The sequence below is a fragment of the Scyliorhinus canicula genome, chromosome 4, assembly GCF_902713615.1.
Source record: "Scyliorhinus canicula chromosome 4, sScyCan1.1, whole genome shotgun sequence".
NCBI lineage: Eukaryota > Metazoa > Chordata > Chondrichthyes > Carcharhiniformes > Scyliorhinidae > Scyliorhinus > Scyliorhinus canicula.
In genome coordinates, this window is record NC_052149.1 from 23,768,675 (window position 1) to 23,787,640 (window position 18,966).

Below are 18,966 nucleotides of genomic sequence, written 5' to 3' on the forward strand. Positions count from 1 at the left end.
CATCGCCTTCCTGACTCTCCCCCAGTTAGGTCCAGAACAGGAAGGGTCAAGGGCGGCTTTCCCAACAAGGGGCCAATTGAGGCCCCACGATTAGCTAATTAAGTGACAATTCAGCGACCACTGCTCCCTGTGCCACTGCCAGTACTGGAGAGCTGCCCACTTCTGAGTGGCAGGTCTCGGAGGTGGCACATCCCCCCTGTAGACACGGAGGAACCTGTCGCCAATCAGCTAAGTATTTGATTGCCATTAAATTGGGTTGGGTGGGGTGAGGGGTACTGAAATGACTGAAGTGGGAAGGCCACTGACTCTCCAACTGATGGAAGGACCCATCAACATGACCCTTAAACTCCACCCAGAGAGTTACAGAGAATTCCAGAGTTTAAGGTCTAAGAAGCTGAAGGCACAGCCACAGTGGTGGGGCGGCTAAAATCGGGTATGCCCAAGAGAGCAGAATGGAATCAATACAGGGTTACGCAATGTGGTGATAGGCCTGTGCACAGTTTTGTACATAGTTGTCCATCAATGTATACAGTTATCGATGCGACCTCCAACCAGCTGGTGGCAACAGAGATCTACCATGTGACTTGAGATAGCCGCCAGTTGGTAGTAAGTCGTATAAGAGGATGGTCGCACTAGAAGCAGCTCCAGGATAATTCACAGAGTTACGTTATTCGTTACTGTCAGTATCACAATTCATTAATTATCTTTCCACATGTTAATCATGTTAATAAATGATCTTACTAGTAAAAGAACTAGATGTTCAGTGTGCAGTTGTACTACAGCCATAACACAGAACATAGCACTCAGGCAAGTGCTTTTGGGAGAAGAGGGAGTCACTTGAAGTCCTGTAGTGGGGTGAGGACGGGAGCTGGGGATGGCTGGGTTTAATTTAATCTAAGTAATGTTTTTATATTGCTGAAAAAAAGTGACATACTGTTGAAGCCTTTCATCTTGCACACATCAGGACAACTAAAGGAAACAACAATTTCTACTGCATGAAAAGAGAATTCTGATTGGTTGACAAATGGACTTTGATTGGTAGAGGCATTACCATAGTGATTGCAGTAGTGAACGGTTAACTGCCAAGCTTTTGTTTAATTTCAAACCAGGCAGTTCAACTCTGATTGGTCAACGAATTGCCACAGGCAATGCACATGGAAATGGCTGTCCCCCAAACTTTGTTTAGTTGAAAAAGACACATTGTGTGGACATGCCCCATCTGTTTCACACGACGAGTCCCTGTCTAACTTTTGTGTGCTATTAGAAGCTACTGCAGTCTTTGTGTGTTAAGTTACAACACGCTGCAAACACTGTGCATTGAGCTCAAGGCAAAAGAACATTCTGGGAATAACTTAGATTAGCCTAGACCTGATACTTTTAATTGTACCTGTGCCAGGAAATCCTTCTGACTGCGAACAGCATGGTTGAATCTTTTGATAAACATTGCCTTGAACTGTTGTTTAATCAGGTCTGAACCCTTGATCTGCCTGGAGCCTTTTCCATCTTTTCCACCCAGTTCCTGGTTGTCCACCGTGGGGGCAGGATCTGTACCGCCTGCCACTGTCTCTCCATTTGGTTTTCCCTCACAAGCAGATGGTTTCCTTTCAATACTTTGCCTTTTCTCTGGATCTTGTCCATTCTGGGAAGATGCTTTGGGTGCTGAATAGATATAAATTATTACTGGCATTTCAATTTTTGAACAGAATTGTTAAAATATATTGGGCGGAATTCTCCAACCCACCCTCCGGTTCGGAGAATCGTCGGCGGGCCGCGTGAAACGCGCCACGCCGCCCCGATGCCGGGACGCGATTCTCCGCAGAGCACCGATTCTCCGGCCCAGATGGGCCGAGCGGCCATCATCAAAAAGCCAAATCCCGCCGGCGCCGTTCTAACATCCTCTGAGCCGGTGGGACCTTGCCGTTGAAGGGTCCGGCCGCGGCTGTGGGGGGGGGGGGGGGGGGGGTTTCCGACCCGGGGTGAGGGGGGCCTCCGTAGTGGCCTGGCCCACTATTGGGGCTACGGATTGGCGGGCCGGCCTCTCTGCCCCCCCCCCCCCCGGCCTCCTTTCCTCCGCGCCGGCTCCTGTAGCCCTGCGCCATTTGGCGTCAGGGCAGGCGCGGGGAAGAAGGCCACTGCGAAAGCGCTAGTTGGCACCGGCCCAACTGCGCATGCGCGGACCCCGCGGTGCCGGGTTCAGGCCAGGATCGGCAGCTGGAGCGGCGTGTCCATTGTTCTCAATCCTGACCCCTACTGTTTATCCCTTGTCCATTGTTCTCAATCCTGACCCTTACTGTTTAACCCTTGTCCATTGTTCTCAATCCTGACCCCTACTGTTTATCCCTTGTCCATTGTTCTCAATCCTGACCCCTACTGTTTATCCCTTGTCCATTGTTCTCAATCCTGACCCTTACTGTTTAACCCTTGTCCATTCTTCTCAATCCTGACCCCTACTGTTTATCCCTTGTCCATTGTTCTCAATCCTGACCCCTACTGTTTATCCCTTGCCCATTGTTCTCAATCCGGACCCTTACTGTTTAACCCTTGTCCATTGTTCTCAATCCTGACCCCTACTGTTAATCCCTTGTCCATTGTTCTCAATCCTGACCCCTGCTGTTTATCCCTTGTCCATTGTTCTCAATCCTGACCCCTACTGTTTAACCCTTGTCCATTGTTCTCAATCCTGACCCCTACTGTTAATCCCTTGTCCATTGTTCTCAATCCTGACCCTTACTGTTTAACCCTTGTCCATTGTTCTCAATCCTGACCCCTACTGTTTATCCCTTGTCCATTGTTCTCAATCCTGACCCCTACTGTTAATCCCTTGTCCATTGTTCTCAATCCTGACCCCTGCTGTTTATCCCTTGTCCATTGTTCTCAATCCTGACCCCTACTGTTTAACCCTTGTCCATTGTTCTCAATCCTGACCCCTACTGTTAATCCCTTGTCCATTGTTCTCAATCCTGACCCTTACTGTTTATCCCTTGTCCATTGTTCTCAATCCTGACCCCTAATGTTTATTCCTTGTCCACTGTTCTCAATCCTGACTCCTACTGTTTAACCCTTGTCCATTGTTCTCAATCCTGACCCCTACTGTTTAACCCTTGTCCATTGTTCTCAACCGTGACCTGTACTGTTTATCCCTTGTCCATTGTTCTCAATCCTGACCCCTACTGTTTAACCCTTGTCCATTGTTTTCAATCCTGACCCCTACTGTTTATCCCTTGTCCATTGTTCTCAATCCTGACCCCTACTGTTTATCCCTTGTCCATTGTTCTCAATCCTGACCCCTACTGTTTATCCCTTGTCCATTGTTCTCAATCCTGACCCCTACTGTTTATCCCTTGTCCATTGTTCTCAATCCTGACCCCTACTGTTTAACCCTTGTCCATTGTTCTCAATCCTGACCCCTACTGTTTATCCCTTGTCCATTGTTCTCAATCCTGACCCCTAATGTTTATTCCTTGTCCACTGTTCTCAATCCTGACTCCTACTGTTTAACCCTTGTCCATTGTTCTCAATCCTGACCCCTACTGTTTAACCCTTATCCATTGTTCTCAACCGTGACCTGTACTGTTTATCCCTTGTCCATTGTTCTCAATCCTGACCCCTACTGTTTAATCCTTGTCCATTGTTTTCAATCCTGACTCCTACTGTTTATCCCTTGTCCATTGTTCTCAATGCTGACCCCTACTGTTTATCCCTTGTCCATTGTTCTCAATCCTGACCCCTACTGTTTATCCCTTGTCCCTGTCCCATTCTACCATTAGCAGCAGATCATTCAGCCTTTTCAACCCAACTTACTGGAACTCTGTCACCCTGCTCATTTGCTTCTCTATTCCCCCCTATTAAACACTGTTTGAAAACCCCTTCAACTGCATTTCTTCGCTCTCCACCAGTTAACCCCACTTCTCCATTGAAATTATTTCTTGAGATTACAAAGTCTGGGCTGGATTGCCCGGTCCTCCAGCCACCTGTTTCACGACCGCGCGCTGTTCGCTGGTGGGGGGTAATTCACAAAATGAGGGGTAATGCTATATAAATTAAGTCACTGGAGTCGGCCATACTAAAGAGTATCAAAAGCAGAACAAAGATGACAATGGATATTGCTGAAAAGAGAGACACGTTACTGAAGTTTTTCATTTTGTACTCATCAGGGCAAATACAAGAATGCCAAATTTCAAATGGTCACAAGAATTTATACTTCAGGAGAAAATGGTGCTGATTGGTTAGCAAGCCAAATGCAATTAACGAGAAGCTTCACTAACATGTCACCCATCTCAGCAGTTTTCAAGTTCAAGTGAAAATCGACAATTTAATATATAAAAGGGAATGTACCAAAATCATTCCTTCCCCTTTAGAGTTTCGAAATCACATTTCAATGTAATTACATTTGCAGGCTCCCAAACACGTTAATTTGTGCTTCCACGCAAGTATGCGTCTGACAGCCTAATAATTAGAAACCCATGTAATTACACATCTTCACATCAACGAGACACCCCTGTTCCATAACTCTTCTGTTCTTCCATTTAACCTGACTATCACTTAAAAGTGTCTTCTGCACCAGACATTTGTGAAGTGATTATTTTCCAGACGATGAGAGGGTACTCTTACTGGGGTAAAGCGTTGTGGATAGTGATTAAAGTGCAGGCACGCCTTGCCTGATGGCTCAGCAAATTCATTCAGAGAGAAGCTGAACCATACACATGAGGAAAGACTGATTATTACACTGCACTGATTACGCTCATCACATTCAGAGCAGCAATACCCTGGGATTTTCGATTAAGAAGGAGAGAAGAATAAAACTCTGCCAGGGTTCTCGACCCTTAAAACTACCCCGGAGCGCCCGAGGTCTTGTGGTACAGTGGCTGTGTACCTCTGGGCCAGCAACTCAAGTCCACTTTCAGGGCTTGAAGACCATGGTAGGTGCATTCATTACATGGCAAAGCAGGTTGATTATCAGTCCGTAAATCCTTCCTATATAGCTGGTGGCAAGAGTGGGAGAGTTTCCTGGTCGGCCATACTGCAGAAGACAGTGGCCAAATCACTGCAGCACTTTGTCAAGCATATTCATGGACCAGCCCAATGGGGAGTCCATGGTTACTATTGCCCTCTTAGAACTGGGTACCTGGAGAAGGAGTAGAAGTGCCCATGTGCGGACATTAGGTTTGGGCTGTGGTATCAGCCAACAATCAGATACACAATGCGTGAATGGCGGGCGGGTACCAGTTTAACAGTTCCTAGGCTGAACTATTAGCTTCAGTAGACTAGGAGAGAATAGATAATTGACAGAGGAAAAAGGTCAATGTCCTGTAGAATGTTTCACTATACTTATGCACTGGCTGGAGCATTGACATTATTGCATGAACTCTGTAGTTGCACGCTTCTGTGTGAGTTCAACACTGTGGGCTCGATTGTCTGGGGGTTTCGGAATCCCAATATTGGTACCAAGCGGGAGTCCCGAGCCCTGTACATCTGAAACCAGCAGCTTCCTCCTAAATGGCAACCTCCATTCCGCGGTCTCAAATGGTGACAACCCGGGAGTTTCAACAGCCTTGACTGAGGTGGGCACTGCTGAGGCAGCTCAGGGATCGGGCAGTGCTGCAACGCGGAGGCATGGAGGGAAGTAAAAAATGATCCGGGCAGAAGCTGCTGAACCCCTCAGAGTGAAGGGGAAATCCCCTGAGGGAAATGTTGGGGCCACGAGAGGGGCCTGACCTGCCGTGGCTATGACAACGGGGCATGGGGCCTCTGGCTGCAGCAAGACCACCTCCGCCGTGCCTGGCGGCAAAATGCTGGCGAGGCTGCAAAAGCATCCCCTAGAGGTGGCCTTAACTATGTTAATTGGCTGCCAACCTCATCCAAGTCCATTCCTAGTCCACCACTGAGAAGCTTCCCTGGTATTGGGAATGTGTTTAGGGCAGCACGGTAGCACAGTGGTTAGCACAGTTGCTTTGCAGCTCCAGGGTCCCAGGTTTGATTCCTGGCTTGGGTCACTGTCTGTGCCGGAGTCTGCATGTTCTCCCCGTGTGTACGTGGGTTTCCTCCGGGTGCTCCGGTTTCCTCCCACAGTCCAAAGATGTGCAGGTTAGGTGGATTGGCCATGCTAAATTGCCCTTAGTGTTCAAAATTGCCCTTAGTGTTGGGTGGGGTTACTGGGTTATGGGGATAGGGTGGAGGTGTGGGCTTGGGTAGGGTGCTCTTTCCAATGGGCTGAATGGCCTCCTTCTGCACTGTAAATTCTATGAAATGTGTTATGGAGCTGTCCCGTCGTGGCTGCCCTTTTCCAAACTCGGCAGCATGGGACCAAGAATATTCAGCCTCACATGGTAGAATTACCCACGTAGGCTGTTGTACCAGACAGAATAATTGTCAAGTTTAAATACACCCAGAAACTCATCAATAGGACAAGAATCAGGCTTCAGTCTATCTAGCGATTTTGTAACTTTTTAAAATTCAGCTCATTGATGTTTGAATTCGAATCATAGTCATATAATTCTTACAGTGCAGAAGGAGGCCATTCAGCCCATCAAGTCTTCACCAACCCTCTGAAAGAGAACTCCGCCTAGGCCCACTACCCCTCCCCATCCTATTAAACCTGTAATTCCACCTAACCTTTCGACATGATGGGGCAATTTAAAATGGCCAATCCCCCTAACCTGCACATCTTTGGACTGTGGGAGGAAACCGGAGCACCCGGAGGAAACCCACGCAGACACGGGGAGAGCATACAAACTTCACACAGACAGTTACCAGAGGCCGGAATTGAACCGTGAGGCCGCAGTGCTAATGTTCATCTCATGGGTTAGATAATAGTGTCCCTTCTTGGTGATATCTTGGTGAGCTGTACACTGTGGTTTAGTGAATAACTTGCTAAGTTTTGTCATGGATATAGGCTGCTGGATGTAGACTTCTGAATGTTGGCAACAGACATCATCTGTTGTTGGTACGGTGCCTATTCCAACTCTTCTGGTATTTTATCCTTTGAAGTAAACTTTGAGGGTTTTTTTAAAAGCTTGGAGAGTAAAATCCAAAGAAGTAGAGATTAGCTTCTTAGTTAATAATGTGGAAGTCATTAAATTTAATGCCCCATAATTACTTGTTTTCCCCTGTCAACAGAGTAGTTCTAAAGAACCTTTTTCATGGTGGTGATGGCAGCGGCGGGGGGGGGGGGGGGGGGGGGGGGGGGGGGGGGGGCAGAGATTTTGGAACTGTGATGTTTGTATACGTGTCGTAATGACGTTTGAACTGCCGCACTGGTTTCTATCACAGATAGCGTCAGGAATTGAGTTCAAAGGGCAAGATCCGAAATGCCGATAACCAAAATGGGAATGTAAAAAAAATATAGTTAATTTGCTCGTTGAACCAAGAATGTGATTTCCTTATTTAAATTTTGTTTGTGACGTAATAGTGAATTATGGAATGAACCATAGCTTTGCACGTCTATGTAGGGGGGATTGACTTTGTTTGATAACCAATTGGCAAGCAGCATCTTGGGGGGGGGAAATATCCAATCAAATGATTAGAACAGAAATAATGGAAATTTGGGAATGTAAGGAAACAGACTTTGACAGGACCAAGAACATTAATGTATGGAATTGAATCACAGAATGGTTACTGTGCAGAAAGAGGCCATTCAGCCCATTATCAGGGCCTTTACACATTCGTGTCAGTGACCTGCATATGAATTAAAAGTGAAATCTGCTGTAAAATGGGATATCGAAGGCTGAGATTATTCAGGATTCATATTTTGGGATAAAGCTACTGTCACAGAAGATACTGCTACATTCTCATCTAAATTATGGTCTGATATTTTATGTCTTGCTTATCGAATTAAGAGACCAAATGATTTGAGCTTCCTTTGTGCTCACCATTGTTAGCTTCAACATTGACAACTGTTGCTTTGCGTTCCTCTCTAAGGCTGGCTTCTGATTTTCTTGGTACCAGATAGTCTTGCATAGACCATGATTAGCAAAGAAAAGAACAAAGATGAAAGAAATTATTAGTAACTTGAATTAGTAATTTGACCTATAGATTATGCATTGGGCCAGATCTTGCTGGAGGGAATTCCGCATTAGTTCGATCACAGTTAGATCTTGCTAGAGGGAATGCCCCATTTGTTAGACTTTGCTGCCCTGTAATTTGTTGAAAACAGCAGTAAGGGCAATGGGGCACTTTCTCCGTCTCCTTATCAATGAGATTGAAAGGTTAAGAAAGATACAGCGGAATAACTGAGAAGGAAGAGTTTATTAGAGTTACCATAAATTTGATACAGAAAGAAAGAGAGAGAGAGAGGGAAGGAAGGATTGGATTAAGAGAGGAAGAAGGAAAAAACAACATAAAAAGTAATGCCTTTTTGAATTTGACATTTTTAAGGACTTGTAATTTACCTGACTGAAAGAGCCATTCTTCATTTTCTGGGCAGGAGAGGATGCTTGGCATTGTATTAACAATCGTTACATCATTAAAAAGTACTTATGCTGCTAATTATCAAAGTTAACTTGCACTGGTGAGATTAATGAGCAATTAATGTGCAAATCCAGCAAGTAGTTGAAAGTAACAGGGAAGCTAAGGCAGTGATGACATTTGTGTGAAACTGGCAGAGGAGTCACACATGTCAAACAGTAAATTCTCCTGAAGCCGCTGAATTTGCTGACTGATTGTTGCCTGAATAATGCATTGTTCCTTGTCCAGCAAGGTCCAGCCGGTGATATATAGTTGGCAGAATTCTTGATGGTTAAGGCTGATTCAGTGCAACGTATTCTATTATAGATACACAGATTTGCAGTTCTATAATCATTGCAAACATCATCAAAAGCAAAACCATAGTCTGTCCTGACAATTTCCTTTGCTACGTATGTACATTCTCCCAGTGAATATAGAATGTCACAAAGTCTTTACTTTGTTCAGCAAATACTAATTAACTGTGCAAAAGATGCAAATTTCTACTTCTCTTAATTTGCAATGTTGTTTTGGACATACTTTGAATAGATTTGTAAGCTTACGCTTCACTATCAAAAGAGAGGATATAGCTAAAACGTAGTCACAATGATCACAACAAGATGTCAGGCGAGGTTCAGTAGTAACACGCTTGGGAGAAAGAAGGTTTCAAGCCACATTCCACTCCACAATCTAGATTGCCATTTCTGTGCAGTACTGAGGGAGTGCTGCACTGTCTGAAGTGATGTCCTTCAGAGGAAGCATTAAACCCAGGCCCTGTTTGCCCTTCCATATGGACATAATTCACTAGACTATTTGGGCGGGATTTACCGGCCGTTCACATTGACGGGAAATTCCGGTCCCACGTTGGCACACGGGTTTCCTGGCGACGAGGTGTGCTGTCACCGGGAAATACCATCGGTAGATCCTGCTGGCGGACTGCCTCCGCCTCCAGTAAATCCCGCCCTTTGAAGACGAGCATGTGAGGCCTCTGAGTGCCCTAGGCGATATTTATCGCTTGACCAACATCAATAAAACAGATGACCTGTTCATTCATTTCCTTGCTGTTTGTGGGACCTCTCTGTGTTGCAATTTCTAATGTCACAACAATGGCTACTCTTCAAATGTGTTTCGTTGACTGTGAGGCACTTGAGGTGTCCTGAGCATATTCACTTTGGTGATGTTTTGTGTTACACAAGCAATTTTTTTGTTAAGTGCGTGGGCCCTTTAAGTGAAGGGGATGGTTTAGAACATTGGGCTAAACAGCTGGCTTGTACTGCAGTACAAGGCAAGCAGCGCGGGTTCAATTCCTGTTCCGGCCTCCCCGAACAGGTGCCAGAATGTGGCGACTATGGGCTTTTTACAGTAACTTCATTGAAGCCTACTCGTGACAATAAGCAACTATTAAGGGGCTGGTTTAGCACAAGGCTAAATTGCTGGCTTTGAAAGCAGACCAAGGCAGGCCAGCAGCATGGCTCAATTCCCGTACCAGCCTCCCCGAACAGGTGCCGGAATTTGGCGACTAGGGGCTTTTCACAGTAACTTCATTTGAAGCCTACTTGTGACAATAAGCAATTTTCATTTCATTTCATTTTCAAAAAGGTGGTGATTTAAAAGGGCCAACATGTGTCCAGCCCTCGGGGAAACTTCAGGATCCCTGTGAAACCACACACCTCAGAAGGAACGTGTCCTGAGCTTGTGAAGGCCTGTATATAAATGAAAGCGTGCTCATTATTCAAGCTGTATTTAAACTTCATCAAAAGCACAACCTGTACAGCCAATATGTTCCATATAAATCGCATATTTATGAGTTCTTAGGCTTGCTTGCCTACCTGTTCTGTGCACAGGATCTTCAGTAGCCTTCAAGAATATCTGAAAATAAAAAATGGCATTTAATTATGGGTGCCTCTCAGCTCTTTGACAAAGCAAATATCATTTGAAAATGTCAGGTAGAAGGAAGATACCCAACACTGAGCTCACAATACGGACGAAGGGTAAGCAATAGGTAAGTTTAGACATTAGATGCCGAGTTATTTGGAATTGCCCTCTGGGCAATAAGGTGGCAGCCTGGAATCCTGCTGGTTATGATGATGTTTGAAGTGCTATTTGACAATGCAAAGCAAATAGTGTCCAATCAATTTAGTACTGGCTTCCTTCAGTGCTGAAGGGTTTTAGGATTCTATGAATGGATTAGCTCTAACTTTGAGTTTATACTCATTATCTGGATTCCCCGGCTAGAGGAAATAGCTTCATTCTCCCTACCCCCAGCTCCTTTACTGGTCCTTAGCACCTCAATTAAATCACCCTTTAATCTCCGATATGCAAGTGAACACGACCCTAATCGACACAAGCCAGACAAGAATACATGCAGTATCTTTAAATGACAGGTGCTTCTAAATTCCAAACAGGGCCAATGTCCAATAAGTGTGAATCCCAATACTTGCATTGATTGTTCCCACTGATGTTATGTATTCATACAGCTGCTGAAAAGTAGAAGTATATTATCGCATTTCGCAACAATGAGATTTGTCATATTGGTTATTTTGCGCCATGGTAAGTACGCAGCAGTGATCTGGTGGACTAACACAAAATACAGACATCATTAATCTCTGTGGCGGTTCCTCCTCTTGGCCGCCGTGACTTTCATGGATGATGGGTGGGTACCCCGACAAAGAGGGTAATTTGTCCTTCCTGCATTGATGTGTTGCGCCCTGTTACACTTCCTCCCGTGGGAAGGGAAGCTTGGCAGGCTGTGGAACAGACAGCTGAACCAATATTATTTGTCTTGCTACTTGAAATTTAAATGACCTCCAACTCCTATTTACGCCATTATGCCAGGAATTCTGCAGATCATTCACCAAGGTCATGGTGGACGAGTGGGTGAATTCCTTCACGCCCTAAATTAATGACGGCATTGCAGAATCCGTGGACTTTTACGATAGAAATATCGGCGCAACACTTGGACCAATTCCGCTACTATTAAAGGGCCGACACCTGTGCCACGTGGAATACAGTCGATTCCAATTAAAAACGGTGCTGGATTCACCGGGTCCATGATCGACACTCAGGGGGCTGACAAGCTGCAGCCGCACAGACACACTCCCCACACACACCATCCTAACCAACAAGATGGCACTGGTTGTGCTGGGGCGTACCCATACAGCTGATGGGTCCACTGGAGCCAGAGGGCACCCAGGGCGTGCCCTGGGGGGGGGGAACACCTATACGACTCGTGGCACTAGGTTCAAAGTAGGCTGTTAGCGGCGTGCGCAGCTGCACGGCTGCCTCGCCGGCTGCTGCAATGGTGTTCTGTGCCCGTCCACCCCCACCCCAATGCCCAGCTCCTCGTCACCCCCCGCTACTCCACTCCTGCCCCTCCCCCCCCCCCCGGCCAGCGGCACAACTGTCAGCAAATTGTGGATTCTATTGTCTGGCATCCCACTCGCCTGAGTGCCAATTGATGCTCTTAATTGGCCAATTAATGGCCACTGAAGGGCCTCCTCCCCACCACCACTGTGACTGTACCCAGTGCCAGTGCCAAGTGTCTACCTGGCAGCCTTGTTGCCAGGATGGTTTTGGGAGGGGATGATGGTGGTTTGGGCAGCCCATGCTCAAAAGAGGCCCCTGAATATAGTTTCTGCAACCCCCCCCCCCCCCCCCCGCATGATGCTACCCTCCCCTTGCTGCCCCCCAACACTGATCAGATTCCTGACCAGCCCTGAAAAAACGGCCCCCTCGCCGCTATCTGCCAGCCTGGCCCTGCCTGAAACCTTTAGGCTCGGGTCTATGGCAGCTCTTCTTCAAGGACTGTCTACCTTCTTAGTAGTGGCCACCACTCCCGGTCACACTGCACGGGTTGGAGAGCTGCCGGCCAATCAAATGGAAGTCCCACCTCGCGCCCGTTAACAGCCCGATGGCTGCAAAATGGCTGCAGGCGGCGCAGACAAGCAGCGGCGAGCTCGGAGGGTCACTGCCTCCGCATAAACTTCAAGCAAGCATCATTTCAGAGCCTTCGAGTTTCTTTGCAATAATACATTCAACGGGAGACAGACAACTTTTGCAATTTCCAGTGAAAATTGTTTCAAATCAGCCATCAAGGAATTGATAAAAAGAACAGTTTCTTGTGATAAGTAAGAATCAGCCTTACCTCCTCCAGCGATGTGTCAGACACGCCAAAACTGCTGAGCCCCAAGTCTAGAAGAGTCTCCTCGATTTCTCGGAACAGGCTAGCATAGGCCCGATGTTTGAAGTCTTTACTGGGCAGCAGATAGTAAAGCTCTTGTCCAACATTTTCTATCAGCTTGGCCTCAGGGACATGATGTTTGATGAGATTTGTCAAGGCGTCTACATTGCCTGGATGAGTGAAAGAGCAGTAAAAGTTATGAGAGGTTATAGACTGCTATTTACTGCAGCTTTACTGCAGTCGCTGTCATCTTTATAACAAGAGGGCCAAGCATTCACATTGATGGTCCAAGTTTAAAGCGCACTGGGACTCTCACTATGGTCTGCACCCTGAGTACAAAGCTTATCACTGATAACAAAGGACAAAATATAGTCAGTACTGAGGGAGTGCTGCACTGTTAGAGGATACGCCATCTTTTTGATGTTAAATCGACATCCCTTCTGTCCGCTTTTGAAACAAAAAGCTGACGGGGGAGCTAATAGAGGTGTTTAACATTCTGAGTGGTTTTGATAGTGTGGATACAGGGAGATTGTGTCCTCTTGTGGGGAAAAGCACATCTAGAGGCCATCAATATAAAATAGTCACCAGAAAATCCAATTGGAATTCAGAACAAAGTTCTTTACCCAAAGAGTAATCAGAATGTGGAACTGGCTACCACAGGCTGAAGTCAATAAAATGGATGTATTTAAAAGGAAATTAGACAAGCAAACAAGGGAGATGGGAATAGACGGTTACAATGGTAGAGTTAGATCTGGAAAGATCCGGGGTGAGGTTTGAGTGGAGCATAAATGCTGGCATGGGGTGGTTGGACCATATGGTCTGTTTCTGTACATACCATGTGAATGTAAGAGGTATCCCATTTTTGATGAAAAGCAGGGACATTCTTTGCAATATCCCTGGGCAATATCTATTCCTCAATTGACATCAAAAATGGATCATCCGGCCGTTCTGACCTTGCTGCTTGCGGGAGCTCGTATACAAACTGGCTGCCACCTTTCCTCCATTTAAACAGTGACTGCACTTCACAGGTACGTCCTTTTCTGTAAAGTGCTTTGGGTGCTCCAATGGTTATGAATGGCACGAAAGAAATGGAGTTCTTTCATTCTGATTAAATGCTAAACACGCTGACATGACATTCTGTAATGCACCCGATTTTAACCCAAGTGTTAACCCTGTTTTGTTATGCTCTTGACGTAGCATAAGCTGCTTCCTTGATGTATACTCTGACAAAGGAAGATTCAGACTTGGAGATAGCTTTAACACATTTAATAAACTATTAACAATTCTCCTACTTGGATTCAACTCTCCTGTTGATCCTTCTATAGCTACTCAGACTGATGAACCAGTCTGCTACAATCCACGTGGTGGGTGTGATATGTTTCAAATTAACCCTGTGTACTCACTGAGAGTCTCCACTGGAAAGAGGAAGATCATGTGTGCTGTGTCCTTATATATGGGTTGGTGTAATGCCCTCCTGTGGTAGTGTCACCTCTGTGTGTATCGTGAATGCCCATTGGTCATGTCCTATCTTACTGGCCTATTGGTTGAATGGCTGTGTGTCATGTCTCTGGTGCTCCCTCTAGTGTCTATCTAGTCTATGTGTATTTACATTAACCCCTTGTGTATTTACAGTGATGCATATCACCACAAACCCCTTTCCTTTGAGTGGGTTAAAATCTGTTAAAATAGTGGAGAGAGTAACATTTTAAGAATAAGAATTCATTGAGCCGTTGCAGGTTAGTGTTGCAGTTATTTCTGGACTATCCACGTTATCGTGGAATGGGCGGCTAAAAGGTGGGAGCCCGTGCTCAGTGAGTGACAAGCAATGAGACAGACACTTCCATGCTTTACAAAGTGATGTGAGCTCCCATTGAATCACAGCCTTATGTAAACTGTTGTGTTGCATTTGCCAACCCGAGCATTCTTCCTGTTGGCCGACCCTGTGGATCTAACCTTTGGAACACTGTCAAACAGCTCCTCTTCCTGTCAACACACACACACACAACACTGAAAATAAAACTTGTAACGGCTGGGTGGGGTGGGGACGGGGGGGGGGGGGGGGGGCGGGGGGGGAACGGGGCATTGTGGCGGCGGCGGGGGGGGGGAGATGAGGGCTCAAGGAAATAACAAAGATGTGAAGTGGGATAAATTTGAACGGGTGACGTCACAGGAATGTCACCACATTAATACATGCTCATGTGCCATTTCATGAAAGATACACAGATGAATGGATACAAATGCTAGTGAACCTCTAAGAACCTTTTAGTGTTGACTAGCATTTGGGTTTGTCCGTAAAGATCTAGAACAGATCCAATACAATCCACAAAATGACCCTTGAGGCCCCAGCATAGCAGGGACGTAAGATCAGATGAACAAGCATGGTATTAAACAGTGCTCGGCTAACACTGATAAAAGCAAGGTGGAAAAAGCAAACCTTACCGTCTATTTCTTCTTCTGGCAGGGTTTCATCAATAGAGAAACAGTTGGAGCAGGAACAGCAGCAGCCTGATTCACAGGTACAGGTGGGCTGAGGGTTACAGAGAAGCAGAGATCAGCTGGAGGGCTGGACACTACCAGGAGCAAAGATCTTTCACCGCGTTCACTTGCATCAATGTGGAAGAAACCCTTTGATCCCTTTTAAATTCTACTCCTGACGCCATTTCCCCAAAGTTATAGTGTTTCTGCGGAAGTGCTTCCTCTGTGTGGGTTAGTGCAATTTCCTGCTTCGTGTGAGGCTGTTTAACCTTATTCCTGCAGAACATGGGTTGTGTGTGCGTGGTGGTGTCTGACAGTTCACTCAGGGAGGTGGGGCTGCTGTGGCTACATATATTTTTACATGAAAGTGATGGTGGAGACCCAACTTTCTTTCCGTCACCTTGCTGGCCAGGAATCTCTTCTCCTCTTACTGCCTTCCATTCGGAAGGAACTGCAGGTTGATACTCAACCTATTTGGCCACATTAATGAGCTCACCTGCAGCGGCGTGGGACTTGAACCGGGAGCTGCTGACTCAGAAGCAGCGACGCTACCCACTGCGCCACAAGATGCCTCCAATGGTGGCGTGAGGGACTCACAGCCCCCAAAATCGGGGGAATGGGTCAGTGACACGGCCGGATTTCTCAGGCTTGAGATGATTAAGTTGGCCCTAAGCGGGATCGTTGCTAGAGTTTGCCCAGAGGTGGCAGCCGTTTATCGACTTCTATGGGGAGAATTAAGCTGTCAGCGGGGTGGGGGGTGGGGGTGGGGGGGGGGGGGGGGGGAGGGAGGCAATGGGGGGTTTGGTTGAGGTGGAAAATAGTTAATAGTAAAAGGGGATTGAGGAATTATATTTGTAAGCCATGTTGGCTTGGGTTTGATTGTTGGATGGGTGGGTGTTATTTATTTTGTTGTTGTTCCTCTTAAAAATTGTTAAAATTATATACGCCTTAATTTTTTTAAATTATAAATTTAGAGTACCCAATTCAGTTTTTCCAATTAAGGGGCAATTTAGCCTGTTCAATCCACCTACCTTGCACATCTTTGGGTTGTGGGGGTGAAACCCACGCAGACACGGGGAGAATGTGCAAACTCCGCACGGACAGTGACCCAGAGCCGGGATCGAACCTGGGACCTCGGCGCCGTGAGGCAGCAGTGCTAACCCACTCTGCCACCGTGCTGCCCCTATATACGCCTTAATAAAAAATATTTTTACAAAAAGATGTCTTCAATGGGTAGCGTATACCTTGATATGTCTTGTCAGTGAAAGTGAAGTTGTCATAGGCTGCTTTCCCCTGTGAGGGGGAGAGCTGACTGGTGGTGATTTAACCTGAGGATCACCATTCCTCAGGCGAGGGGCAAGGTTGAGAAGGCGGAGCCTTCATGAATAACCTCATCCGGTACGGGAATTGAACCCGCGTTGCTGGCTTTGTCCTGCATCACGAACCACCTGCCCAGCCAACTGAGCTAAACCGCCCCCCCCCCCCCACCGTACATTATGGGTGAAGTTAGATTCTCAACGGCCTGTTCATTAGTGAGACCCATGTTCTGATTTTACAACCCAAGATCCTTGAGGGCAGTTTCCGCACGGACTAGGTGATCCAGCCTGTTATGTACCCAGTGAGATGCAGGTGCACTGACTTACTCCGACATCTTTTTTCCTTTGCTTTACTTTCTTCATCCTGCGAACCAGGGTAAGGTAGAAACCGGACCCAAAGCAACTCTTGAGAAACAAAGAGGAGCCACAACACTGCAGCTTTCCCTGAGAAATGATTGCGATCCGGTCACCAAGAAGATCCGCTTCGTCCATGTGGTGAGTGGAGAGAATGATGGTCCTCCCTAGAGTGTGAGAACGTGAGATGCTTTATTATCGCCGTTACCAAAACCGATGCTGCCACTGGAGGGAGCCTTCATACCAACCAGTGCTTTGTTGAACCAGACTCAACTTTTGAGACGTTTTGTTAGTAATGTTGCATTGTAGTTCTGTCTGGAATTAATTTGTTTCTGAACCAAAATGACTACGTGACCCGTGGCCTTTAGGATCAAATACAGGAGGCTGGAGGCCCAAACGTCTCTGCTGAGGATACAGGGGCTCTTTCTGACCTTTTAAAGCTTAGGGTTTTTATAAACCCTCCATTTATCTTGCTCGATGTAATGTATTTCATTACTCTTTGTTTATTGGTATAAGCGTGTGTCCATATTAAAAAAGGGAAGGTGATTGCCAGAACTAAGGGTGGGTTGGAAGGTCTAATATCAGCATGTTCTGCCCTGGGGCTGTTTGGCTACGAATTGATTCCAAATGTCCTTACACATTAGGTTACTGCTCATGACAGAACAAATCTGTGCTCCAGCTGAGGGACTGCGCTGCTCTGACTTTGCAGCCCAAGGTTGGCAATGCATAACAGCAAAAGAAAACAGCACTCGCTCGCAGCAAGGTGCAGGAGAGATGCCATCTGGATCTCTCTCAGCCTGGAGGTGTGACGCAGGAACATGTATCTCCTCTCAGGAGGGGAACACATTTCAAAGTCTTGTCTAGCAGGGTTCACAGGAGAAGAACGGTCCTTTATACTTCCATTCCCCACCTCCCCCACAACCTCAGGAGCAAAGTTTTCATATTGAGAGCCAAGGCTTTATGCATAAAAGGGTGCAGGCCAACCCAAACTAGCTCCCACAGGTTTAGATATCGTCAGCGTTAAGTTACTGCATCCTTACCTCTTTGCAATGTGAATATTAACCTGGTCCCCCTCCTTGCATGACCTCAGTGCTCATTAATGGAGGAGATGTCACCCTTGAAACACTACGTTCCTGTTTTGTTGAACTTACTGAAAGTGCCATTATCGCATGAGTTCAGATCCATGGGAGGATCCGGCTTCTCCCAGTTACTTTATACATTGCTGAGACGCAAGAGGTTTCGGAGCTGCAGACCTGCTGAAATTCTTCCCCCCCCCCCCCCCCCCCCCCCCGCCCATCCCCCCTTGGAATGTTCCCTCCACAGGGGAACATTGAGGCTATTAAAAACAAGCTTAGAAAATTGTTGTTATACTTGCTGAACGTCACTGACCCCAAGCTGGAGCATATTCAGAATCAATCTTTTTAAATTTGTCCTTGGGTGATTTTTTTGAAGAATTTACAATTAAGTGAAACATCAGATATAATATTCAAAACTGGGGGATGGTTTAGCTCAGTTGGTTGGACAACTGGTTCGCAAGGCCAGCAGCGCGGGTTCAATCCCCGTACCAGCTGAGGTTATTCATCAAGGCCTCGCCTTCTCAACCTTGCCCCTTGCCTGAGGTGTGGAGAACCTCAGATTAAATCACCACCAGTCAGCTCTCCCCCTTAAAGGGGAAAGCAGCCTGTGGTCATCTGGGACTGTGGCGACTTTACATTTACTATTCAAAAATAATAATGTCAAACCATCGGTGGAATCGTGTGCTCTTGCTAGTGGCGAGCTTGGAGGCAGGATGGACATTTCCTTAGGCAGGATGGTGGCCTACCTGAGCCTCGCTAACACTTTGCCTCCACCAGAATGAAGCTCTGTGCACTCTGCCCCGCCGCTAATTGAGGCCCTCAAAGTGGCCAATTAATGTCTTCTTAAAGGCCTCATCCTTCTGCCACTGGTATTAACCCAGCGGCAGACGGGTCTGTCGCCGTGCCACCTACAAAACAGGTGAACTGGCGGGTTGCTTGTCACCTCAGTGGGTGATGGGTGGGTGGGGGTGTGTTGAGGGGGAGGGGGTGGGGAAAGGGTCCTTTGATCAAAGGTCTGATCAATGGACTGAACATCATGAAAGGGAGGGTGGCCAGTAAGAGACAGCCCCTGCTCTTGCTTCCAATGCCCATGCTGTCCCTTCGACTCTGCACCGACTCTTGGAAA

At 46.7% G+C, this 18,966-nt stretch overlaps 1 protein-coding gene across 3 annotated transcripts in view; it reads right to left on the reverse strand.

Annotated features, from left to right (window-relative positions):
• The window catches only part of abca4b (ATP-binding cassette, sub-family A (ABC1), member 4b), a 152,589-nt gene that overhangs the window by 44,744 nt on the left and 88,879 nt on the right, over positions 1 to 18,966 (reverse strand). For 2 of the 3 annotated variants that reach the window (XM_038793871.1, XM_038793872.1), the window contains exons 24-29: positions 16,738 to 16,931; positions 15,059 to 15,146; positions 12,584 to 12,789; positions 10,269 to 10,308; positions 7,869 to 7,949; positions 1,388 to 1,659 (exon numbers count right to left, since the gene is read on the reverse strand). In XM_038793871.1, the coding sequence (XP_038649799.1) occupies positions 1,388 to 1,659; positions 7,869 to 7,949; positions 10,269 to 10,308; positions 12,584 to 12,789; positions 15,059 to 15,146; positions 16,738 to 16,931 (881 nt within the window). The remainder of the gene's footprint in view (positions 1 to 1,387; positions 1,660 to 7,868; positions 7,950 to 10,268; positions 10,309 to 12,583; positions 12,790 to 15,058; positions 15,147 to 16,737; positions 16,932 to 18,966) is intronic. The other variant, XM_038793873.1, reaches the window with a different exon arrangement.